General features: G+C 39.9%; 1 protein-coding gene across 4 annotated transcripts in view; it reads right to left on the bottom strand.

The window, feature by feature from the left end:
- Positions 1-721: 721 nt before the first annotated feature.
- CHD1L (chromodomain helicase DNA binding protein 1 like) overlaps positions 722-21,588 on the bottom strand; it is a 37,208-nt gene continuing 16,341 nt past the window's right edge. For all 4 annotated transcript variants that reach the window (XM_089489187.1, XM_089489188.1, XM_089489190.1 and 1 more), the window contains 14 exons: positions 20,879-20,975; positions 18,253-18,326; positions 16,471-16,581; positions 15,062-15,176; positions 12,025-12,178; positions 11,104-11,269; positions 9,118-9,263; positions 7,871-8,034; positions 6,891-7,105; positions 5,288-5,386; positions 5,073-5,143; positions 4,469-4,583; positions 2,644-2,752; positions 722-1,287 (listed from right to left, as the gene is read on the bottom strand). In XM_089489187.1, coding sequence (XP_089345313.1) covers positions 1,218-1,287; positions 2,644-2,752; positions 4,469-4,583; positions 5,073-5,143; positions 5,288-5,386; positions 6,891-7,105; positions 7,871-8,034; positions 9,118-9,263; positions 11,104-11,269; positions 12,025-12,178; positions 15,062-15,176; positions 16,471-16,581; positions 18,253-18,326; positions 20,879-20,975 — 1,706 coding nt within the window. In that variant the 3' untranslated portion in view covers positions 722-1,217. The remainder of the gene's footprint in view (positions 1,288-2,643; positions 2,753-4,468; positions 4,584-5,072; positions 5,144-5,287; positions 5,387-6,890; positions 7,106-7,870; positions 8,035-9,117; positions 9,264-11,103; positions 11,270-12,024; positions 12,179-15,061; positions 15,177-16,470; positions 16,582-18,252; positions 18,327-20,878; positions 20,976-21,588) is intronic.

The following is a 21,588-nucleotide window of genomic DNA, read 5'->3' as shown; positions in this document are numbered from 1 at the left end:
TGGCTTCCTGGCTCACTACACACATCTATTCTCCCCACCTGCAGGCTACTTTCTAAGGCCAAACTGGTCTTGCCATCTCATTTCCACAAAAGACCCTAGTTAAAACTGGAGTTGCTACTTCATTTCCATACACAAAGGATTTTGAATTTGAATTGACATTCTTACATACTTATGGCATGCATATGTCTGTCCCTGGCTTCCACTCCACCAAAAGCATATGAGGAAGTAGACTGAAGTCTAGGAAAGCTCATGCTGCCAATTTCTTTCTTTCAGTTTGGCGGGTTATAAACCGCCGCTTTGAGGCGGTCTGCCGCCGCCGCCGTTTGCTCCGTGCGGGAGCCGCAGCAGCCACACCGCGTGGCTCCCGCACGGACCGAAAAAGAAGCTCCAAAATGGAGCTTCTTTAAGCGGCGCCTCTATGATGTCTGGGCTCTTTATGGCATGGCTGGTTCTTTGCAGCCACAAACTGGTGGCAACTGCCTTGAATGTTACCCTCCAACAGCAAACAGATTTCCCTTACTAACATGAAGAATATGCATTTGTACATGGCAGATGGTACTAGTGACTCTTTGCCAGCTTAACCAATAAGCCATTTTGCAAATCCTACAGTGTTTAACTGTCCTTTGGAAACTTTCAGCTAGAAAACACTGCCCATTCAGTTCCCCAAAGCCCATGCCAGATTTTGCTTTTTAAAGAGAAGAACTCAAATTCTGTACAAGAGTAGGTACACAGTTATTTTACTTCAAGTAGACACCTTTTACAGAAAGAGGCAGTCTGTCATTTTTAATATTCACTGTACATTTTAACAAGAGTGTAAAAACCCCATGTATGAAGAAAAAAATTAAATCACGAAATAAAAAGTCAGCTGTTCTGCAGAATGAAGGAGTACAGCCAGGAGATGGAGAGCCAAGTCACAGGTCTATCATGCTGCTCTTAATCTGCTTTTTTTGGCTGCTTGGCTCCAACTGTGCTCAGAGGCCAGCAGGTCATGTTCAACCCAACACTCAAGCCTGTCATGGAAGGTCTGTGTACCAGCCAGAGCTGCCACTTCTGTCTTAAAAAGTGAATGCATGATCAAGCACAGTTCTCTCACTAATATGGGAATAGATTTATATGTACACAAACCGATCTGTATCTAGTATTCCTATCTCTTCAAAACATTTGCAGACAGCTGCATGAACGAGTAGCAGGCACGAGCCTTTGCACCGTGAAAATTTTTAAGGCTGTGAAGTTGATGCTAATGTTGTGGATACTTGCAAAGGTCCTTTGGTCCTAGGATAGTAGTATCTGATGAGAAAAGTTAAGGAGTTATCATTAAGCCAGAAGTAAAAACAAAGTTTCGTACAGAGATTCTGAGAGTAGTAATAAAAAATGTAGTTTTGCCAATCTCTGGGTGATATTTAATTTCCCACTTTTCTCCCACCGTGAGACTCAAAGACAACTCACAACATAGATTTAAAACTTCTCCTTTACATATACAGTGTTCATCGCTAGATGCTTAAAGTGGATTTAGGTTTAATCTGGCCTATGGGCACTTAAATGAGAATAAACCCCTTCTGAAATAGGTGGTTTGCCTGGTTAAATAGGTAGGGTTCTATCCTCTTTCCCATCTTTACCAGAGCTTTGTTCCTGAGCAAAGATGGGGATAGGGAACAAAAATTTAGTAACTGGGTTTTCAGGAATGGGATAAAGCCAGTCCTACTTGTCCCAGGAGTGGCCCTAAGACTAACATCTCGCTACATAATCCTGTTTCCAGAGGAATGAATCAGTGGCTCTATTTTAAAAGTATGCAGAAGTCAGGAGACCAGTACTGGTCAAACCATAGATTGGGTTTATAAAAATGAACAAATAAAAGTTTTTTTAAAAAGCAGGACAATGGTGGAAATGGGAACAAGCCAGTGAAATCTTATCATTAGATCTGTGATTCTACTAATAGCCCTCCCCCTGACCTTCACTTTAGCCGAAAACAGATGGTCCTAAAAGGGCGGCGTCACACAGCTTCTTTGTGTGCTGGATCAGGGCTGTTACAACTGTACACCACGGCCCCAATCTGGCCTTTTCCTCACACAAAAAGGAGTGGCAGAAAGCTGCTCCTTTTTGTGCCAGGGAAAGGGCACTCCTTTTGCTGCTGACACAGCTCTTCTCTATTCCTATGGCATGTGGTGTCTAATTGCCATGCCGCAGGAGCATTCCCATGCTGCCCATCATCTGGGCGCATGACTCCAGCTTGAGGACAGAGTCGAGGTGTGTGCTCTCCACGCCCCCATGCCACCCCCAAGACAGCTCTTATTGCTGGTCTGTTTTGTCCCTTTGTCCACCTTTGAGTTCCCCCCTTCTTTAATTCATATGCATTAGGAATTTTTCTGTCTCAGGTAACAAAACCTCCATTGGTGTCCCTCAGTCTGCTCCCCTTCCCAATGTTCTCATTTGTAAAGTTGTCTGTGCCATCTCTAGGCACAGCCTCCTAAACTACTGAGGAAATCAATTACTCAGCATGGAACTAATACCTTGAAATCTGAATAGTCCTAATTCCCTGTGCCAAACTGAAGCAACAAATTCCCAATCTCCACTCTCTGGCTTTTACAGATATAGCACAATATTCAATTTTAGCAGCATAATAATCAGAGTGTTTCACAAGGATACACAAATGTGGGTATTCCTCTTGATGCCAAGTACTTGCGGATGAGACGCTCTGTTCCATACCAATTAAAGCCCTTGGTTGAATGTCCAATGCGAGGCAGGTGGATACTTGCTGAAAGACAGAGCAAGGGAGATAAAGTTACCTGAATTGCAGTTAAGATGCAAAAAACAACAGGGAACATTCCTGTCGATAACTTCCTAGTTATGGAGAGCACTCTCAAGTGACCTTCAAAACTACACATTTTAGGGTAAGGAGAAGTAAGTGGAAGTCCAGGTAGAAAATCAATAACCACTAATCCCAAAGACCTTTTCCTACATTGGCTGCTCATTCTTTTTGCAATATGTTAGCAACCCTCTACTCCTTGTTTCTGCCTCACTAAAACAACAGCAAATCCAACAACATAGCTTTCTCCTTTATAAAACCGATATATTGTGAACCATGGTAAAGACAAATGACAAAACTAGAGGGAAGAACACTATCAAGGTCTCTGTGCCCATTGCAGACGAACAGGCTCAAAGACTGTTCTGTCTGCCTTCTAGAAGTGGCTTAGAAGGCAAAGCCAATGCCACTGGTACGTCAAACTATTTTAACATGGTTAGGGAATTAGGAGCAATTTTTTATGATAAACACTTTAAATGTCACTGGTTCTTCTAAGGTCTAAGGAGTGTCAGTGGCTTAGAGCATCTCTTACCAGCTTCTTCAGCCACAACACTTCCTGGAGAAAGGCAGTCTGGTTACAATGATCTAGTAATATTTAGGTTAGGTTACTGTAAAGCATGATGTATGGGGCTGTCCTTGGAAAGAATCTCAAAACTTCTGTTGGTTTCTAATTCAGCGGCTAGTTTTGGCTGGGTTGCCCAGGTGAAGTCATATTTCTCTTGTTCTAGAGGGGCTAGATTGCGTGCTTATATACAACTAATTCTATATACAAGTCCAATTCTAGAGGTTTAATTTAAAATCCTAAATGGCGTGTGGCCTGAATATCTGAAGCACTGCTACTTCTAATTTCAAGCATCAAGATCATCAGAGGAAATCCTTCCTTGTGTCCCTTCTGTAAGAGAAGTGCACTTGTCTTAGGGCCTCCCTTGTGGTGGTAATACGCTTGTGGAATAACTACCCTTGGAAGACATGCCCATGCTGTGTTCTTTTTGATGTCAAGTGAGTCTTCATTTTCTCAGACACTTTAGGGTGAAATTTCAAAATTCTTGTTTTTAGATTCAACTGCTATTTTTGTTGCTTAAAATAATGCTAAGAATCTCAGTTTTACTTCTGATATTCCAATTTTAGATTATATCATAATCTATCAGGTGTGAATAATTACTGTCCTCTAGATGTTCCTGGACTGCAGTTGCCATAATGCATCACACCACTATGTAGGCCAAAAATATCTGGAAGGCCAGTTGCCCACTTCAGCTGTATTGCTTTTTATTTGTTTTCAGCACACTATGATGAAATCCTTTTCAGGATGAAGGAGCAGTTTACAAGTTTTTAAGGTAACTCAATTCAAGCAGCAGTAATTATCAGAACTACTGAACATGGGGCCAGATGTTAGTCTGAGAAGATTTAGAGGGGAGAGGAAGCACAGGTGTACTGCAAAAGGTGTCGGAGGCTTTTGATGCCAAAAGGACCATTTATCCATCAAAGCTGGGACTGCTGCTGACAGAGGAGTCTTCCCATAGGGAAACCTGCAATGGCAGGAACTTTAGAGAGAGACTGGAATGCCTTAGCTGTGCCTTTCAGCTTGTTTCAACAGCACCTTCAGGAATCTGTGTGTGAACTGAGGGACACCATGTTCCATTTTGCCAATCCTCAGACAGTAATACTTACCATCCTTTTTCTTGGCTGCCAGATAAATTTTCTTTAATCCCTTTTCTAAAGCAGGGAGCTTAATTCCAGACAAGTTGTTGGAGCGGTCTCGGTGCTGTGCTACAATAAGGGCCAGCTGAGAATGAACGATAAATGCTTCGAGTCAGTCAAGGAGCTAAAAAAACTAATGCTAGAGCTTATTGTCAAGACACATCTTACTCACCAATGTGCAAGTTCTATTAAATCTAAAAGGATTCTGGTATTTCTTTAGTTCATTTTTTTTTAAAAAAAAGTCCCTGTTTAAATAATTTCTTGCAAGAGAAGACAATTTTGTGTAATGATGTAGCATGTGAGCTTTTTAATTTGTATGATTATGAAAAATTAATAAAGATATTATTTTTAAAAACAATAATTTCTTGACCATGTAAGTATATCACCAAGTTTTTAAAACCTGACAATCTTGTCAGGATACCAAAGGAGCTTCATGGATGTCAAATTGTCAAATGCTACTGAAGTGTTTTGTAACGTGTTTCAGAACACAACTGCATATTTTATTTGGCTCCTCAAATAAAATTTTAAATTACTGAAATGAAAGAGAACAAAAACCATCTCCATGCATAGTTACCAAGTCCTGTCCTTTGTTTCTGGATTTCTTATCATCAATTGGGAACAAAAGAGTTCCTCCCAATGTCAGATCTACAAAAATAAAGCAAATCGGCACTGAGACCTACTGACCAGGAAACATTAATTACTTGTTAATCTAGATGTTGTTAAGTCTGACTAAAAACAGTAAAAAGGGAAGATTTTTCTAAAAGAAGCATTTGCCCATATTCGCCTTACCTTTCATCTTTCCTGCCTGCTCATATATCTTTTTTGGCTGGTCAGAACGATTCCCCAGTGCTGTAAATAAGCCTCCTCTTCCCCAGCGGCCTGAATCATCTGAACAAGAGAGTTGTAGTTAAGAGAACTGAGAAAGGAGGGAAAGAGTATGACAGGCTGATTTTTTAAATTAAACTTTCAATGACTGACAGAATATCACCTCTTTCCACATATAATTTTCTCGGCAAGTGCATCACAGCAGCAAAAGCATTCATCCCATGGGGATCCATGAAGATTAAAATAAATAAATAAAAGAATTAACAGCTATTTTCCTTAGAGACAGCATGGATGCTTTAGTGTGGTAAGATAGAGAAGAAGCCAAACCCAAAAGGAAGCAGAGAAATCCTGACCATGAAGCTCCTGTGAGGTACAGGCTATCAACACAAGCATATTTTAACATCTTTAGCCTCTCAGGAACCAAAATGATATCTAGTTCTATCCATCCAAACTACATCACTCTATTTCTGAGACTGTAGCGTATTTCATTATGCGCTTTGTTGAAAAGGGGGCATGCCAGATGCCATGAAACATGCATGCCAAACTTCCAGAACATCTAGATGAAAAAGCATTTCTTCCAAAATGGAAGAACAAGAAATACAAATTCTAGGCTAGACTCAGAAGCTTCATATTCCACAGGTACTGATATTCTTTTTAAATGATTTAAGATGTTGTGAATGCAGTACAAAAAAGCAACTGATTAGCAACTGGTTAAAAAAGGCTGAAATGTTAGTGAGGCAGAAATGCCAAAGCTGATGAAGATGAAATGTGGGAATGACCCTCACTGAATGGATTGTCAACAGAGAAGAAGTTTGGCCTTCAGAAACCAATGCAACAGATTAGAAATTTTCAGAAGGCATTGCCAGGTTCTGTTGCACCTGTTCCAAAACTGGTCATAAGATAAATAGGATGTAACCTCTGAGAGGTTGAAAACATGTTCATTTTGCAAGGAAGCTGATGTCTCAGCTGAGACTGTCCCGACTACCCAGAGGTTTCAGTGCCATGAGCTGGAAGGCTTGCATAAAGAAATACAGTAAATCAGAGAAGATTCTGATGATGAAAATGATGGCAAAAATGAAGGTGAAAGACAAAAGTAGGATGCTCAACAATCTCACAGCACAGCCAAAAATGGTGGGAAAATTCCCAAAGAAAGATGCAGCTGTGGCAAACAAATGAACCAAGGGGAAAGGCAGGATGTCCACCTTGGGGTAAGGTGATGTTCTCACCCCAAATACCTGGCTCAGCTCTAGATCTCCAACTAGCTCTGTGCAGGCACAGATCAATCTATATGTGGGTCACAGACACCAAAGAGAAGAATAATATATTGCATAGATTTCTGGGGCTATTAATTTTACTCTCGTGGTATATACAATGAAGAGGCAAAGCCACTGCAGAAATTTTACATTAAAAATTTGACTTTTCAGACATTAGAGGGGAATGCATTTTTCATCACAACTGCAATGTTATTTTTCAGTGAGTATCATTAACAGAAAGGAATCCCACTGAGCAGGATTTTGGGGAGGTTCATGAAAAATATGCCTGTTCTAACACAGTGTATTTCACTTACCTACACAGTGCACAATAATGGCATCCTCTTCTCCTGCTGAGGGGTGGGTAACATCTCCCATAATATAGTGGATGGAGGCCTGTTCTGAGTCAGTGTAGTCCAAGTGCACATCCAGCATGTTGCCTTCTTCTTCTTCCTCCTCCTCCTCCTCTTCGCTGCTCTGTTCTGACTCAAGGCAACAAGATCTGTAGTGATTAGCTTCCCACCAGGCCATCCTGAAATTTTTTTAAAAGTTAAGCTATTGCTCTTAAACAAACACACTGTCTACTGTAATACTAACAATACAAATGTTAACCGAGCTAAAGCTTTTTGATTTGAAACATAAGCCTGTGCATGATGCAAGGCCAACCCTACTGGATTCTGCATTCTGCTTTAAGAAAAATAAAATAAAAATGTGTTGATGTGGCAGAGCAGAACATAACAGTAAATAAAAAATAAAGAGAAATAAAATTGGCAAGTCATTCATACTTTCAGTATAGAGGTACTTAGCATTATCCCCTCATGCCCTGCTCTTTTTTTCCTATGAGATAAGCAGGGGAAATATGGCACAATACAGTGGTTCCTCCATATTGACAAATTTCGTTGTGCGTGGGCTCTTTCTGGGTCCCTCCTATCTGTCCCAGGCATCAGAGGGGAGGTGGGAGGGGCTCCACATTCACGGGGGTCTTGTTCCCCTAACCCTTGTGAATGTGAAGGGCCGACTGTATTAGCTTCTGTATAGAACCATTACTTTAACCCTGCTTATACCTGGAAAAAAACGAAGCTAAAGACAAAAAGCAAAGCAAAAACAATGCCTAGCATACAAGGCGGTGTTCTACAGAGATTATAGAAAGAGATATCAAGAAAGCATGCAACCAGTTTTGACACTATCCTTGTTTGTAAGAGATAGCATCAAACATATAGCCCCAATCCAGTATCAGGGAATGAAAGGTCTTGTTTGCTTGTGCTACAATGAGAGCAGTGCCTGTAGAGCACCTTACTTTTTCTGGTGTTCAGCTTCTGCCTTCCTCTGCCTCTGTTCTTCCCTGAGCTTAGCCTTCCTTGCTGCTGCCTCCTGCAGTTTCCTATGCCGAGCTTCCAGCTCTTCTGGACTTAATTTCCTTCGTTTTTTACTGGGACCCATCTGAATGCCCAAAACAAGAACCTGGAGAAGAAAAGAGAGTTAATGAGGTAGATTTTCCCATCTGAAGTTAGTTTCAGGTTGTTTTCCCTCTGGTCTGCTTTATATAAACTCTTAGAAATGGTAGGAAGAACATTGTGAGCTGATTTGAAGACTCTCAGGGAATGGAATTTGGGTCTTAATTTTTTTCTCTGAAAGTAATAACTATGTGATCCTGTGCGAAACCTCTTTACACTTACGTAACTTCAGCTGAAACTCAACTCTTTGAAGTGCACAGTGATCTACTGGGCATCTATCAAAACGTTCTTCTAATGTTTAATTGAAATCTACGCTCCCCATTAGACTTGGTCCTACCTTCTGGGCAGCAGAGAACAGGCCTGCCCCCTCCTCTCTGTAACAGCCATTGAAGTATTTGAAGAGAGTCATTCCTCAGTCTTCTATTTACCAAACTGAACATACCGAGTACCTTAAATTATTCCCCCAAATCCAGTGACCACTCTGTATTTTTAGCAAATTCCTATCAATCTGACCCAGATGCTGCTAGATCAGAAACAGACAAAGTGTGGTCCATGAGTAGCAAGCAGCCCCAGGGCCATTTTTGTGGACCTCGGAATAAGTGTGTCAATGTTTTTTTTGTTGTTGTTATCAAAAATGCCCTCCAAAGCCTTCTAGGGGGTATGGTGGGCATTTTCATCATGTTTGGAGGTCTCTTGCCACCTTAGAAGTGACTTCCACTCACTTTGCCCTGTTGCACCCAATGCAACATCTGGGGACACATGTGACATGCGGTGGGAAGGTGGCCTTTCGAAGTTTCCTAGGCGGGGGGCCTAATGTGGCCTCCTACCCTTCCACAGTTGCCCAGCCCTGCAATGAATGGAAAAGCATTTCCATTTATTGCTCTTCGTGTTTGGTACCTAGTATTTCTTTTCTTTTCCAGTAAAACTACTCCAGATTTCATGCACAATTTCCTTGTTTTACATAAATATTTTAACTGGAGAAGATGCCCAGAACTGAAGTTTAAAAAAATTAAATAAATGCAGAATTCAAATTAGCTAGTTATAAACTATCAAACCATCACCCAAAATGTCACATTTTATTTATACTCACGTCTGCTTTATTTCTCAGTGCTCTTCCTTTTTGACTGACATCTTCAATGAGAATGTTTTGTAGATCTAGCAACTGATCAAAGGCCTTCTGATCTTCTTTGCTAAGTTCTTTGGAGTAGTCTTTGCCTTCATATATGTACATGTGGCCTTAAAAAGAAACAACCACCTCAAAATGAACTGCTGACATTACATTAGATTTTTATTTAAGATCAGGTTCACCACTGTAATCTCTCATAAAGTTGCCTTTGTTTTAAGAAATTTTCCCTTCATGGATTTCCTTTTGTTTAGCAAGCTACAGAGAACAGCCAGCTTCAGCTAGACTTTGAATAGAAAACCTAACCATTTATTTGCAACCTGCAGTCTTAATACGAAGTCTGCATCAGCACCAAAATGAAGAAAGAGTTGATAAAAACTTTCAGTAAGACAATTAATGGACTCAATGTTTTTGGATGCAGAAGAAAATCAAAATATTTTTTATTGTTTTTCTTAACCTAAAGCCACTACTATCCTTGTCAACAGTTACACTCACAAAGAAAACTAATTAAAACTGCTGGCCTCAGCATTTGGTAGGAAAAGTATGATACAAATTTAACTATCCTCCAATTGGCAATTTCTGAACAAGACAGTCCTGAGGTTTCTATCTAGAAGGACTATTTCCTGAAATATAATCTTGTTTCATACCACAAACAATGGAATGTAATTTTCTAATGTTTTGCAAGACCCCCCCCCCAAACCATTTATTAGTACTGATAAGGGCAACTTTCTTCTTTACCTATACAAGGCTAAATCTGAGACTAACTGCAAAAGAAGTCGTACCAGAAGCTTCCATAGACTTAGTCTACTTCCTCAAATGCATGAACAGGTGCCCAGGAAGGACTTTTATAATAAGACTGTATGAACAACCACGGAAATGCAAAACGGGGGGTATGGTAACAAGGTGACAAGTTCAGTTTTAGCTATGGCTGTTGATGGACAAAGGCAGGAGGAAAGATGTTGCCTAAGGCGAGGGTGGGTGAAGGACCATCCAAATGGTGGAGGGAGTTTGGGAACGTGGTGTGTACAGACTGGGAACCAGAAAAGATACTATAAACTGGCCACACATCTACTCAGGAAATGTCATCACAATTTTGCATTTCATTCATTTAGTCTCAAAGGTACTATGAGATCCCTTGCATACTGATATTCCAGACTAACATGGCTATGTCTCTGAAGATTAGTAAATCCTATGTGGATAGAGAAAATGTTGTTGTTGTGGGCCTTCAAGTTGCCTCTGACCTATGACAACCCTAAGGCGAATCTACCACGGGGTTTTCTGGGGCTGAGGGGGTAACTCACCCAAGATCACTCAGTGGGTTTCCATGGCTGAGTGGGAACAGAACCCACATTTCCAGAGCCATAGTCGAACGCTCAGACCACTACACTACAGATAAGCAACTCCAGTTATGCAAATCAAGAATAAAATCTCAATATTCAGAATGTACTAGAGCTACAAAACACTCACTTAATGCTCTAGAGGGTTCTTAAAAGTGCACCGCACAGGCGCAGGAGGCATTTGTGTAAGTCACAGAGACCACAAAGAAGAACCCTATTTTCTTCCACACGTCTTTGAATTCCAAACTAGATGTGATAGGACAGCTATCTACATTGGTTTATGAATTTTTCCTCCCAGAGAGCCATTTCAGTTTGAGGGAACATCAGATTTACTATGTTCAGTTATGTCTGACACCAGACTAAATTCTGAGAGATGAGCAAGGCTCTGAGGGATGTTTGTTTCCACCAGGGAAACAGTCTGGAGTTTTCAATAAACAAAAGTTACATAAAATGTTGTGCAAAACAGCAGAGATATCTGATGACAAGGAGATCAGAAAAGTAGCAGTGTTATATAAATATGCAGAGTTAGGGTTTAGAAACTGATTTTAGTTCCAAACAGAGGTTAACTCTGATCCTATTTGTTTTTTTAACACCTATGTTGGTTTCATCAACATACTTTCTAGATTTTGCTCTTCATTTCCCTCTGTGGTAGACAGCACAGGATCCATTACCCATATTCCTCCTCTTGTCTCTCCAAGGATACTTCCCAAGTCCACATCACAGATGGTACTTCCATCCAATGATAACAGTTTGTCCAAACCAAACTTCAGGATTTCACTTAGCTTTTAAAAAATGAAGAAGGGTGAAAGTTAAAAGTTGAAGTTTCAGCTCTTACATTGTTTCCAGAGCAGTATTCTAATAGGTTGAGAAACAGGGATTTGACATGGGGAAACAATACCTAATCAATCTAATCCTCATAATATTACCTGCTTGTGAGGTAAAACATTAACAACACAACTCGGTTTGACAGTGCTTAAATGATTTCAGAAGCCATAACTGGAATTATAGCTACAGTTATACAACCGTAACAGTAGCTATACTTTCTATTTTATCTTACATCCCCCTGAAATTTTTAGATGGATATAACAAAATAATAAATAATAAAAAAGAATGTCTGAGTTATATTAATCACTTGGATATTTTAATTTGAGTTCAAGATCAAAATGTTAAGTAATTGATGTGAGAATAAAATTAAGGAAAGGTATTGTGGCTGTACCATTTCCTGGGAGCTTACTTAACATAAAATTTTAAAGTTTTCTTGTGGTTCAACTGACCTTAATCAATTTATCAAAAATTGAAACTTTAAACTGTGGTTGCAAATTTCTGGTTGGTCTCAAAATTAGAGAGAAAATCTGTGAGCTGATATGGTGGGCTTTGGCAAGCAAGCAGCTAATAACCTGACAAGCTTTTAGAAACCTTCTACAAATCTGAAAACCACCTAATTTCCCCCGTTTGGTGCAGCTAGATCATATTGTTGTTTCCCACAGCTTTTTAATTAAAATGGATCTAGCTTTGAACATTTGCTTTCTTTTTTTACCTGAACATCACCTGTGTCCTGTGAGTTCTGTGCTCCAAGTGCAAACTGCCCCCCTTCAATAATGGCATTAGTTAACTGGAGCTTTGATACGGCTCGTCGGTAGATCATCTCTTCTACGGTGTCTTTCCCAATCAAACGGATAATTTTTACAGGTCTTAAAGAGCATAACAAAAATGTATTTTAATATAACATATTAAATGTATACAATCATGTATATAACCATTACTGAAAATAAAAAAGCAAGCAGGGTTTACAAGCCCCTCAGAACAGAGATTGTTCATCCCCACCCAACAGTTCCCAAGAGAAAGCCTGTCAGTCATTCTTGTGCTACATAAATACTTCCATGAGGTGTCCCCATATCCAAAAACAGTTGCTCTGCCTTTCTACTTGTTCACTTCGGCAGATTGCTATGACTGAGTGCCTCCTGGTAGTCCTACTATAGATAGGCATCAGGTAGGAGTCTTCTGTAGGATTTCCTGGCTTGCAGGCCTCCTGTTTGAGCTGCAAAGTGTTGCATAGAGCAGAGGGGGTGAGAAACCTGCGACACTTGCAAAGTTGTTGCATTCACAGTTCTCATCTGCCCATAGCCAGTGACACCTAACAGTATGAAAATTTGTTACTGCAAGACCCAGCCCAACTGCATTCTGGGAATGCAACTTGCTGAAAAACGTTTCAGGCATGCTAAGTCCCAGAATGCACAAAGGAATCCTGAAGATCAAGTTATTATAATTTATATTCCACCTTTTGGTCAATGGTACTCAATGTGGCAAACTATTAAACAAAATAACAATAAAAATAATACACAACTAGAACATAAAAGATAAAAAATGAACTCGAAAGAATATTAAGCACAGACACACACCTCTTAGTCATTAATTTGTTTCTAATTGTCATGTTTAAGTTAAATGTTTCATAAAAGTTATCTTTAGATTGCTTAATTTAGAATTGGGAATTGAGTTTGTATCATGTGGATGCTGGGCTTAAGATGGACTGTAGCAGAGAATCCTGGGGAAGGAATTTTACCAGATTCTGTAACCATGAATTCATATGTAATATGAATTACATATTGTTAGGTTTGCATTATATAGCTGTAAGTTTCCTTATCAGTTTATTATATTGTTATGTTAAGTTGTTCATAAGAATGTTATAGGTGAAAACTTTGTGAGTTCTGATTTCAGTGATTTTTACTGAAGACTTGTGTTCCTAGGAATCTAAACAAACAAAATCATAAGTGTCTATGCAAAGAACTAGAGAAATGGTGACCTGTTAAGCTGTTATAAATTGTTAAAGGTTTGTTTTAATATAAGGTTAATAATAGAGATATTAAAAATGCAAACAGGATTTTTTGTTTAGTAAAGGCTGAGTTTAAATGTGTTTTGAAGATTGTACTGTTAGGGTATTCAAATTTAGTGCCTGTGGTTAAATCAAAGTTTTAAATCCATTTCACTGTTTGAGAAGAGCCAGGTGCAAAGTGAGTGTTATGTTAACAAGACAGTACCATCCTGAGAGAAGAGATTATGTACTGTCCTAAGGTATTTGAAGGTCATTAAACTGTTAATGATGATAACTAACCATTTGATGCCCTGAATCTCTGGGAACCAGGGTAGATAACTTGTGGGAAAGAATTTCATGTTCTGAGAACTATGTATTTTGCAAAGATGTTTTAAGAAAGTATTTGAGAGGGAAATTTTGAGTGGGAATAAAATATTCTAATGGCTTTTTTATTTTGGGAGTGAACCTGGTTTCTATTACTGTACAGGTATCTATGATTTTGGGTTTGCAATTGAGATCTGTCTTAAATGTTTTCCTAGGAAGTTGTATCCTCCATTCTTTCAATAAAGAGCTAATCTGTTAACTTCAGAAAGCAGTTATTGAGTACGGGGAGGGCAGTGGCAGTTCTTGACAGGATCTTAACTATCTTGATAAGAGACAGTTAAGAGCTGAACAGTTAAGATCTGAACAGTGATCAATGTAGGCGAGCCAGTTAGGCTGCTAGGCCTAAGACCTCTCTACATAAAAATGTCTTTCCTTTAGTTGTCATAGCACAGGAGTACTTCTGCCTAATGCAAACACTTACGTTCTTTAATGCCAGCAGGTCTTTTCAATTATCACCTTCAAACAATTAATCTGGAGCACACACCCGACCGCCTTACAGATATTCTGGTTGTGTTTGCTTTCAATATTCATTTGTGTTTTTACATTTTAAATAATGCTATATTCTGCAGTGCTCATTCCACCATTGCAGAATTAAACCTTTCAGTTGTTTTTACTGGAGAGAGAGTAGCACAGATTTTGAAACACGGTTGATGAGGAAAATGGAAAATAAGTCAAATACAGGTTTGTCTGACATTTAATTGCTGAATAAAAGTCTTAATATATTTTGTTTACCCAAATCTGAGGAACTGACCTGTAGTCCACAAAATCTTATGTCAAATAAAACTGGTTAGCTTTTAAGATGCTACAACACTTCGATAAATTTTATGTAAAGGTCCATTTGAATGTTATTCTGGTCTCATTGCTTCCAGTTTTGCCTTATCTGCAAACTGGTGAAGTGTTCCTTCAAACCTTTCCTCTAAACATTTGATAAAAATGCCCAGTTGTGGAAAATTCTGCTTGAACCCTCCTTCCTGGTTGAATTTTCCATTAATTAGGCTTAGTCTGCCTGGACTTCTGAAGAATCCAAGTGCTAGTGGCCCAGGAAATAAAGCATCAGCAACTGGTTGTTGGAAGACCAGGTTCAAGACCCACCACAGCAACTTCCAAATGATGTAATGGGCTGGAATAGTCACAACAGCCAGGTAAAAATGAAGACAAGCCTTGATTAAAGGAGGGTATGGTGCTTTCCCATCAGTTGCAGCAAAGTGCACATCAGTTGTGCTTCATTATGTCTTGGGCCCAAAATGTATTCAAAAAATACCAGGTCTTGGCTGTAGCTGTGTGGGGAAGGGCTCTATCAGTGCAGCAAGATTTGTGGAACATGCCCACAGGGAAAGAAACCCATTGTGCATGCACATACATGCACAATGTATATTCTCACTTGTTCTGGCCAATCCTGTGGGCTCTTGCTATTGCTTGCAAGTCATTTTGTGGGTTAAAGTCGTTGTCAACAAAAACGATGGTATCTGCTGCAGTTAGATTCATTCCAACTCCACCTTGGAAAACAAAGGAGGTTACCATTAAAGTTCTCACAGCTGAAAGCAAAGTCACACAGACATTTTAGCCCATTTGCATTCCAGACCAAAGGAGAAACAAAAACCTTTAGGCAACAGCATGGAAAACATTGCACAGAACTGTAGTTTTTAAAGCACATCAAGCTAAAGACTCCAGGCTAGTAGAAATGTAAATCTATCAAAATCATTATGTAGATTGCCATGCCCCACCAAAGATTTACATGTAGCTGACCCATGTTTGAAACTGTAGAGCTCCTATTAACACATGCAGTTGCAATTCATTCTCCCTCTCCCAAGTGTAGCCTGGAAACACCAATTCTCCATGACAGATTTCAAGAGATGATTATTCCAGAGCGTATCTAGTAGTTATGTTGTTAATAATATTAATGTTGTTGTTGTGTGCCTTCAAGTAATTTCTGACTTATGTTGACCCTAAGGTCAACCCATATTCATCATGGGTTTTCTTGGCAGAATTTGTTCAGCCTCCTGAGGCTGAGAGTGTGTAACTTGCCCAAAGTCACCTGGCGGGTTTCAATAGCTGAGCAGGGATTTGAACTCTGGTCTCCCATATCATAATCCAATGCTCAAACCACTATGCCACACTGGCTCTCCTGTGAATAAATACCTGAATATAAAAGCAAACAAGGCTTCCTATGAAGTCAAGCCCTGATTACAGCAGGGTGTGGTGGGACTGGGGGATTCCTTCTTTCTGGCAGACAAGACAAAAGATCAACTTTTTGCACTGCTATGCAGCAACGAAATAGAACCTGAAGAGATGGCAAAAAAGGTGGAAGTCCTCTACGAAGACAAAATGATTGGGACCTCTCAATGGCAGGTTATGGGACAGGCTCAACCGCAGATCAGGCACACCCTCTTCAAATTAGTGCTGGGCTAATTTCTAAAGTGACAGAAAACCCAACAGCATGTGTCCATGGATACCACCACCCAAACCAACAAGGAACTGGAATCCCCAGTTATTTTTGTCTGTTGGATGTATCTGTTTACACATATGTATACACACACAGAAGATAAATCTCTCCACCTCTCAGATGTAGCTTTATGTAGAAAGAAAATCTGACAAACAGACCTCTGGTTTATCTGGACATGTGTTTACATAAGACTGTTCTATGACCTCCATACTATTTGGATATGTGAATGCGTATTCAGTTCAGTTTGTTCTGTCTGCATCTTTGTGCATTACTCATGAAGACAGCAAAAGGATAGTCACAGATTAGCAAGCTGCTACCCTCCCCCCTCCCTGTAAGCCTTGCCTCACCTGCTCTGGTGCTCAGAAGGAAGACAAAAATGGGCTTCTGCCCGAAGTTTTTAATGGCAAGGTGCCTTTCTTCACCTCGAACAGATCCATCCAGGCGCTCATAGCTGTAATCTTTTCAAAGTAAAGAGTGAGGTGTGAATGGAATGATTCAGACATTCAAAAGACTTGTTCTTGGAAAATTACACCAGATTTCAGGATAAGTTGCTTGTGACATTAACAGCCCCCTCACCCTGCATCTGTATAGCACTCCACATCTGTAGAGGTTAATTTTAACTGTGGTCTAATTTTCCTAGCCAAACACAATTTACTCATCAGTTCCTATAACCTCATTTTGCAGGAAAAACCTGGTCAGCAGTGTCATACCTATTCTGTGGAATGAACCACACTGCTTCCTTATAGATGAAAGCATATAAAACCACTATTGTTCCTAGACACTTACTGTTTGCTGACTCTGTGCACCTTTGCACTAGCCTTTGTATCACTGGCGCATTACAGACTGCCTGAAATCGGCAGTCTGCCGGCGCCGTCATTTGTGGCATGGAGGAGCCCAGCAGCCAAACCGTGCGGCTCCTCCGCACCGCAAAAAAGAAGCCCCCAAATAGCACTTCTTATTGTGGCGTGCTAATGACATCGCGAGGCGCCAATGGCGCACTTGCAATGTCATTTGCACTGTGCGGATGCTAAGTGTCCGCTAAGCGTCTGCTATGTCAAGATGGCGGCGCCCATGTAGAACGGGCACCGCCATTTTGTACGTCCCCAGGATGTACTAGGGTTAGGTGCGTGCGTAAAGCACGCCCTTTCCTAACCTTAGTACATCCTGGGGACATACTTTACACCTGTGCGGAACGGGCCACTGTCAGCTTTTCCTATCTACATAATCCTCAGAGCATTCTGTACTTTGCCTTTGTCAAACCTCCTCATTTGTAAAGCCCCTCTAATTTTAGTGCATTCCCCTTTTAGTCTGCACCATTGCCTATATATAATATATATTTTGGTATGTTTACTTCCTAGACTTCTCAAATTCCTGCTTCTACCTTATGTAGTCTCCTCTGTCTGGTTCTAATGCTCAACTTCATAAACATTTGTCCTATAGAATTCCAGAGGAGTTCATCATGTTCTTTATGCTTTGCAACATTGAATGGATATCCTAGCTATCCGATGATTTGGACAGCTGTGTCATCAAAATATTAGTGACATCCAAACTGTAAAAAAGCACTGACTGAGGAATTAACATTTAAGATAAAACCTACCACAGTCAAAGGATAATGTGACAACTTTGAAGATGCATAGTATCATTTTACTCCCCACAGAACAAGTGTGTCTAAATTGTCTAAAGAAATTAGAACTTTTGGTCTTTCTTCTTTTTAAAGATACATACAATCAAGCTTGTCGCTATGGAGTGACATTAGACTATGTATGATAAAAACAGGACACCTCCATCACCCTGATCTGTGGTAACTAATCTACCTACCAATGCATTGTACCAGCTACTTTTTATTGTTCTTTTGTTCTTACTTTTCTTTTCTATATCTATTTGTTATATGTTAAGTACCATTATTAGCTTGTATTCTATTTCAGAATCAAAACAAACACAAAATCCAGATAACAGATTGTGGATTGAAACCCAGGCTCAAAAGTAAACGTGGGAGGACAAAGAGGGCACTGATCAAGACTCTGTTTAGGGTCCTTCTCTATACAAAGGCTTAGTTGACAAACTATTCTGCAACCACAACAGACCTTTTGGCAATAAAACCAGCTACTTCAAGAACTTGCAGCATTTACCTCTGTAATCCATGTAATCCTGCAGAATATCCAGCATTTGGGTCATCTGGGAAAACAGCAATACACGGTGACCACTAGAATGAAAAATAAAATAAAGCCTCTCACCCCAGTTCAGTGCAACATTGCAGCACAGCACAGGCAAAAATAGAATTAGGCTTCAATCCCATTTAGAAGCAAATCCCATTGAACTGAGTAGTTATGAGAGTTGGCTATTCAATATGGACATCAGTCTAGAGTCCAGCCTCAGTTAACTCAGTTACTCTGTGTTCTAAGTAAATAAGCAGAGAAGTATCTATCCAACTGAAAGAAAAATTCATGGCCCCATCTTAGTGATCTAAGCAAGGCGGAGACCACCTCTACAGTCTTAGTAATTATCTAGATAAAATATGGTTGTCTCATAAAGAGAGTAAGATGAACACCATTCCACTTGTCTGTTGGCAAGTTTGATCACAGGAATAGGCCACCATAACCACACAGCACTGTGGGATATTTCATTAAGAAGCCAAGCCCTTCCTCCAGTCCATCTGCCTTCGTCCAGGCCTCGGAGGTGGAGAAGATCTGCTGGACCTGATCCTATTCCCCACCACCAATCCCTTCTCCTTTTGTGTCATGTCTTTTTAGATTGTAAGCCTGAGGGCAGGGAACCGTCTGACTAAAAGATTGTATGTACAGCGCTGTGTAAATTTACAGCACTTTATAAATAAAGGTTAATAATAATAATAATAATATTGCACGCCCCAGACATTGAAACACCTCAGTTTTTCATTTTTGCCAATACTACATTCAATTCTTTCTGTTAACAGTTCAAGTCCAAAAGTGTAAGATCTCCAGTTCTGTTTAATCCTTAAAGTGGAACCTCCTGCCAAGAGTTACAATGCACAAGAAAGTGAGTGACCCAGGATTGTACCCAAACTTAGAGGCAAATCAGAGGTGGCCAACTGCCACAGGACTGGGAACTGGCCAAGTGCCTGAGGGCGGTGCTCTGTATGTGTGTGTTTTAAAAGTTTTAGTTGGACATACAGTCAGCTCCCCCTATCTACAGATTTTTATTCACGAATTCAAGCATCCATGGATTGAAAATAATTTTAAAAGTATTAATTCCAAAAAGCAAATTTTGATTTTGCCATTTTATATTAGGGACACCATTTTACTATGTATTTAATACAGAATAAAATACAATTTACATTTCATTTAATGGGACTTGCACATCCATGGATTTTGGTATCCACAGGGAATCTTGGAACCAAACTCTAGCAGATATCAAGGGCCCACTATTAAAAATGTTTACCTGCATGTAAAATATACAGAGAGAGAGATTAAAAACTAACTGAAATGTTAAAAGTCTCTTTTTAATTCCATGCTGAATACAGAATATATTAAATTAATTATGAAGTGATTTAAATTTATTGTAGAATACTGTAGCTTTATATCAGCTTGGGGAACTATAAACCTTTATATTAGCTTGCTATATGAGATTAGCACAAAGAGCAGCAGCGGTAGCAGAAGCAAGAGCAGAAGCAGCAACTGGCTACAGTCTTTGAAATGCTCACAAACTTAAGGTTTCTCCTGAGTCAAAGGTAACAACATCAGTCAATTGCATTGTGCAGGCTTTTGGGGCTGGGTAGGCAAAGCACAGACTTAGGAACAAGTGTTGCCCTCCAGTTCCTTTTTTTGTAGCTTCCAGTTCCCAATCCTCCTCCACAATCCTCTTTGGAAGTGGTGGGGAACGTATATGAACTGAATCTTGCAGAACCTTCCAAAAGCTGTGCTTCATCTTATACACATGTCAAAGGCCTGTTTTTCACTGTTTAACATAAAAAAAGTATCTATTTTTCAAAATCAGAACATCAGGAGATCTGGCAGTATTTGTGAGCCTCACTAGGCACACACACCACTCCTGACAAAAACCGTGTCAGGGGAGGTATGTGCATGACTGGTCATCTTCTCAGCTATAGCATTCCCATCAGTCTGCATTTTTCTGCAGCTGCAACATTTTCTGCAGGAGAAAAGATGCACAAACAATATGAACATCAATAGGCTTTTTGTCACAAGGGCAAGTTGCAGCTGGGATGGAGGATTTAGATCAGGAAAACACTTTTGAAGATAAAGACGATAAGCCTCAAAGAACACTGTAGTTGTAAACAAATTCTCCTGTGATTTATTTATTTATTAGGCCGATCTGGACACTCATCTCATGTCTCATGACTATCTTTGTTCAGTCTGATGCTTAAATTCTGTTGTCTTGTAATCTGTGGTAACATCTGGAAGGATTAAGAATTCTTACCAGGATTATTACAAACACTATAGGCGCAATCTAGTCAAAGGGGAAATACCTCTTCAGCAAGTAAGACTTATAGTCTCTCTCTCTCTCTCTCTCTCTCTCTCTGAGATCTAAAATGCTTAAATGTTCAGCTGGATGTCATCTTTTAAAAATTCACCAGAAGTCTCTTTCTCTCTCTACCATGCTAAGTTGTTTCAGCTCCTCTTACTGAAATGCTAAACCAAGCCTTTCCCTCCAATTAGGAGATCTTTGTCAGTCTTCAAATCTGAAGGAAAGTGGCAATGCACTGGTCATTCAGATTTCAATCATCATTAAGAATATAAAACACAATAAAGCAAAACATACCCAGCATACAAGAAAGCGAGAAGCTTATCCAGTAAGTTCAGTTTCCCACTAGCTTCGATAAGATGATCCCCAATGACAAAGGGTTCTGGTTCAACACCTGAAATGGAAAGAGGTTTTAAGCAAGAAGCCCACTTACCCATCGTAAGTGCAAAGGCATTGCATCTCTGATTAAAAGTCTGTGGAGGCCACACCTTCTTGAATCCCAAGATGGGAGAAAGGTAGCACAAAGATAAATAGTGCAGATATAAATTAAAGGCATATAAATTAGAGATCAAGTTCCACCACCAAGCCTCCTTATTCAGTGCGTAAAGGCTCTAGCAAGGCCTCTTCACAAAGTTCTTCTTTTTTCTCAGCTCATTGGCACTTTCTCTGCTTGAGAGCTTTATCCACCCACCCCTTCCCAACAGAGGATGAAGTGAATGCTAGCAGTGGCAATTACTATCATGACAACCTGTATCCCCTCCCTCCCTTCACTGCCAGCCCACTTCTTCCTTGGGGTTCAGTTTGGTCTTGTACTGAAAAAGATTTCTCTATAGATATTAAAGCCCTGATATAAGCAATCAAGTAAGCTGCACTCCAGTTGTGTGTCCTACGCAAGCTTGTTCAGAGCCAGTTTATTCAGTGCCGAAGACTCTTCTTCCCAAACAACTGAAAATTCACCCCAGAACTAACTGCTTGAGACAGAAATATTCTGTTTGATAAAAAAGAAC

The sequence above is a fragment of the Sceloporus occidentalis genome, unplaced genomic scaffold (assembly GCF_023333645.1).
Source record: "Sceloporus occidentalis isolate IW3139 unplaced genomic scaffold, rSceOcc1.0.p SCAF_1, whole genome shotgun sequence".
NCBI classification, from domain to species: Eukaryota; Metazoa; Chordata; class Lepidosauria; order Squamata; family Phrynosomatidae; genus Sceloporus; species Sceloporus occidentalis.
This window is presented reverse-complemented; position numbering and strand designations above follow the sequence as displayed.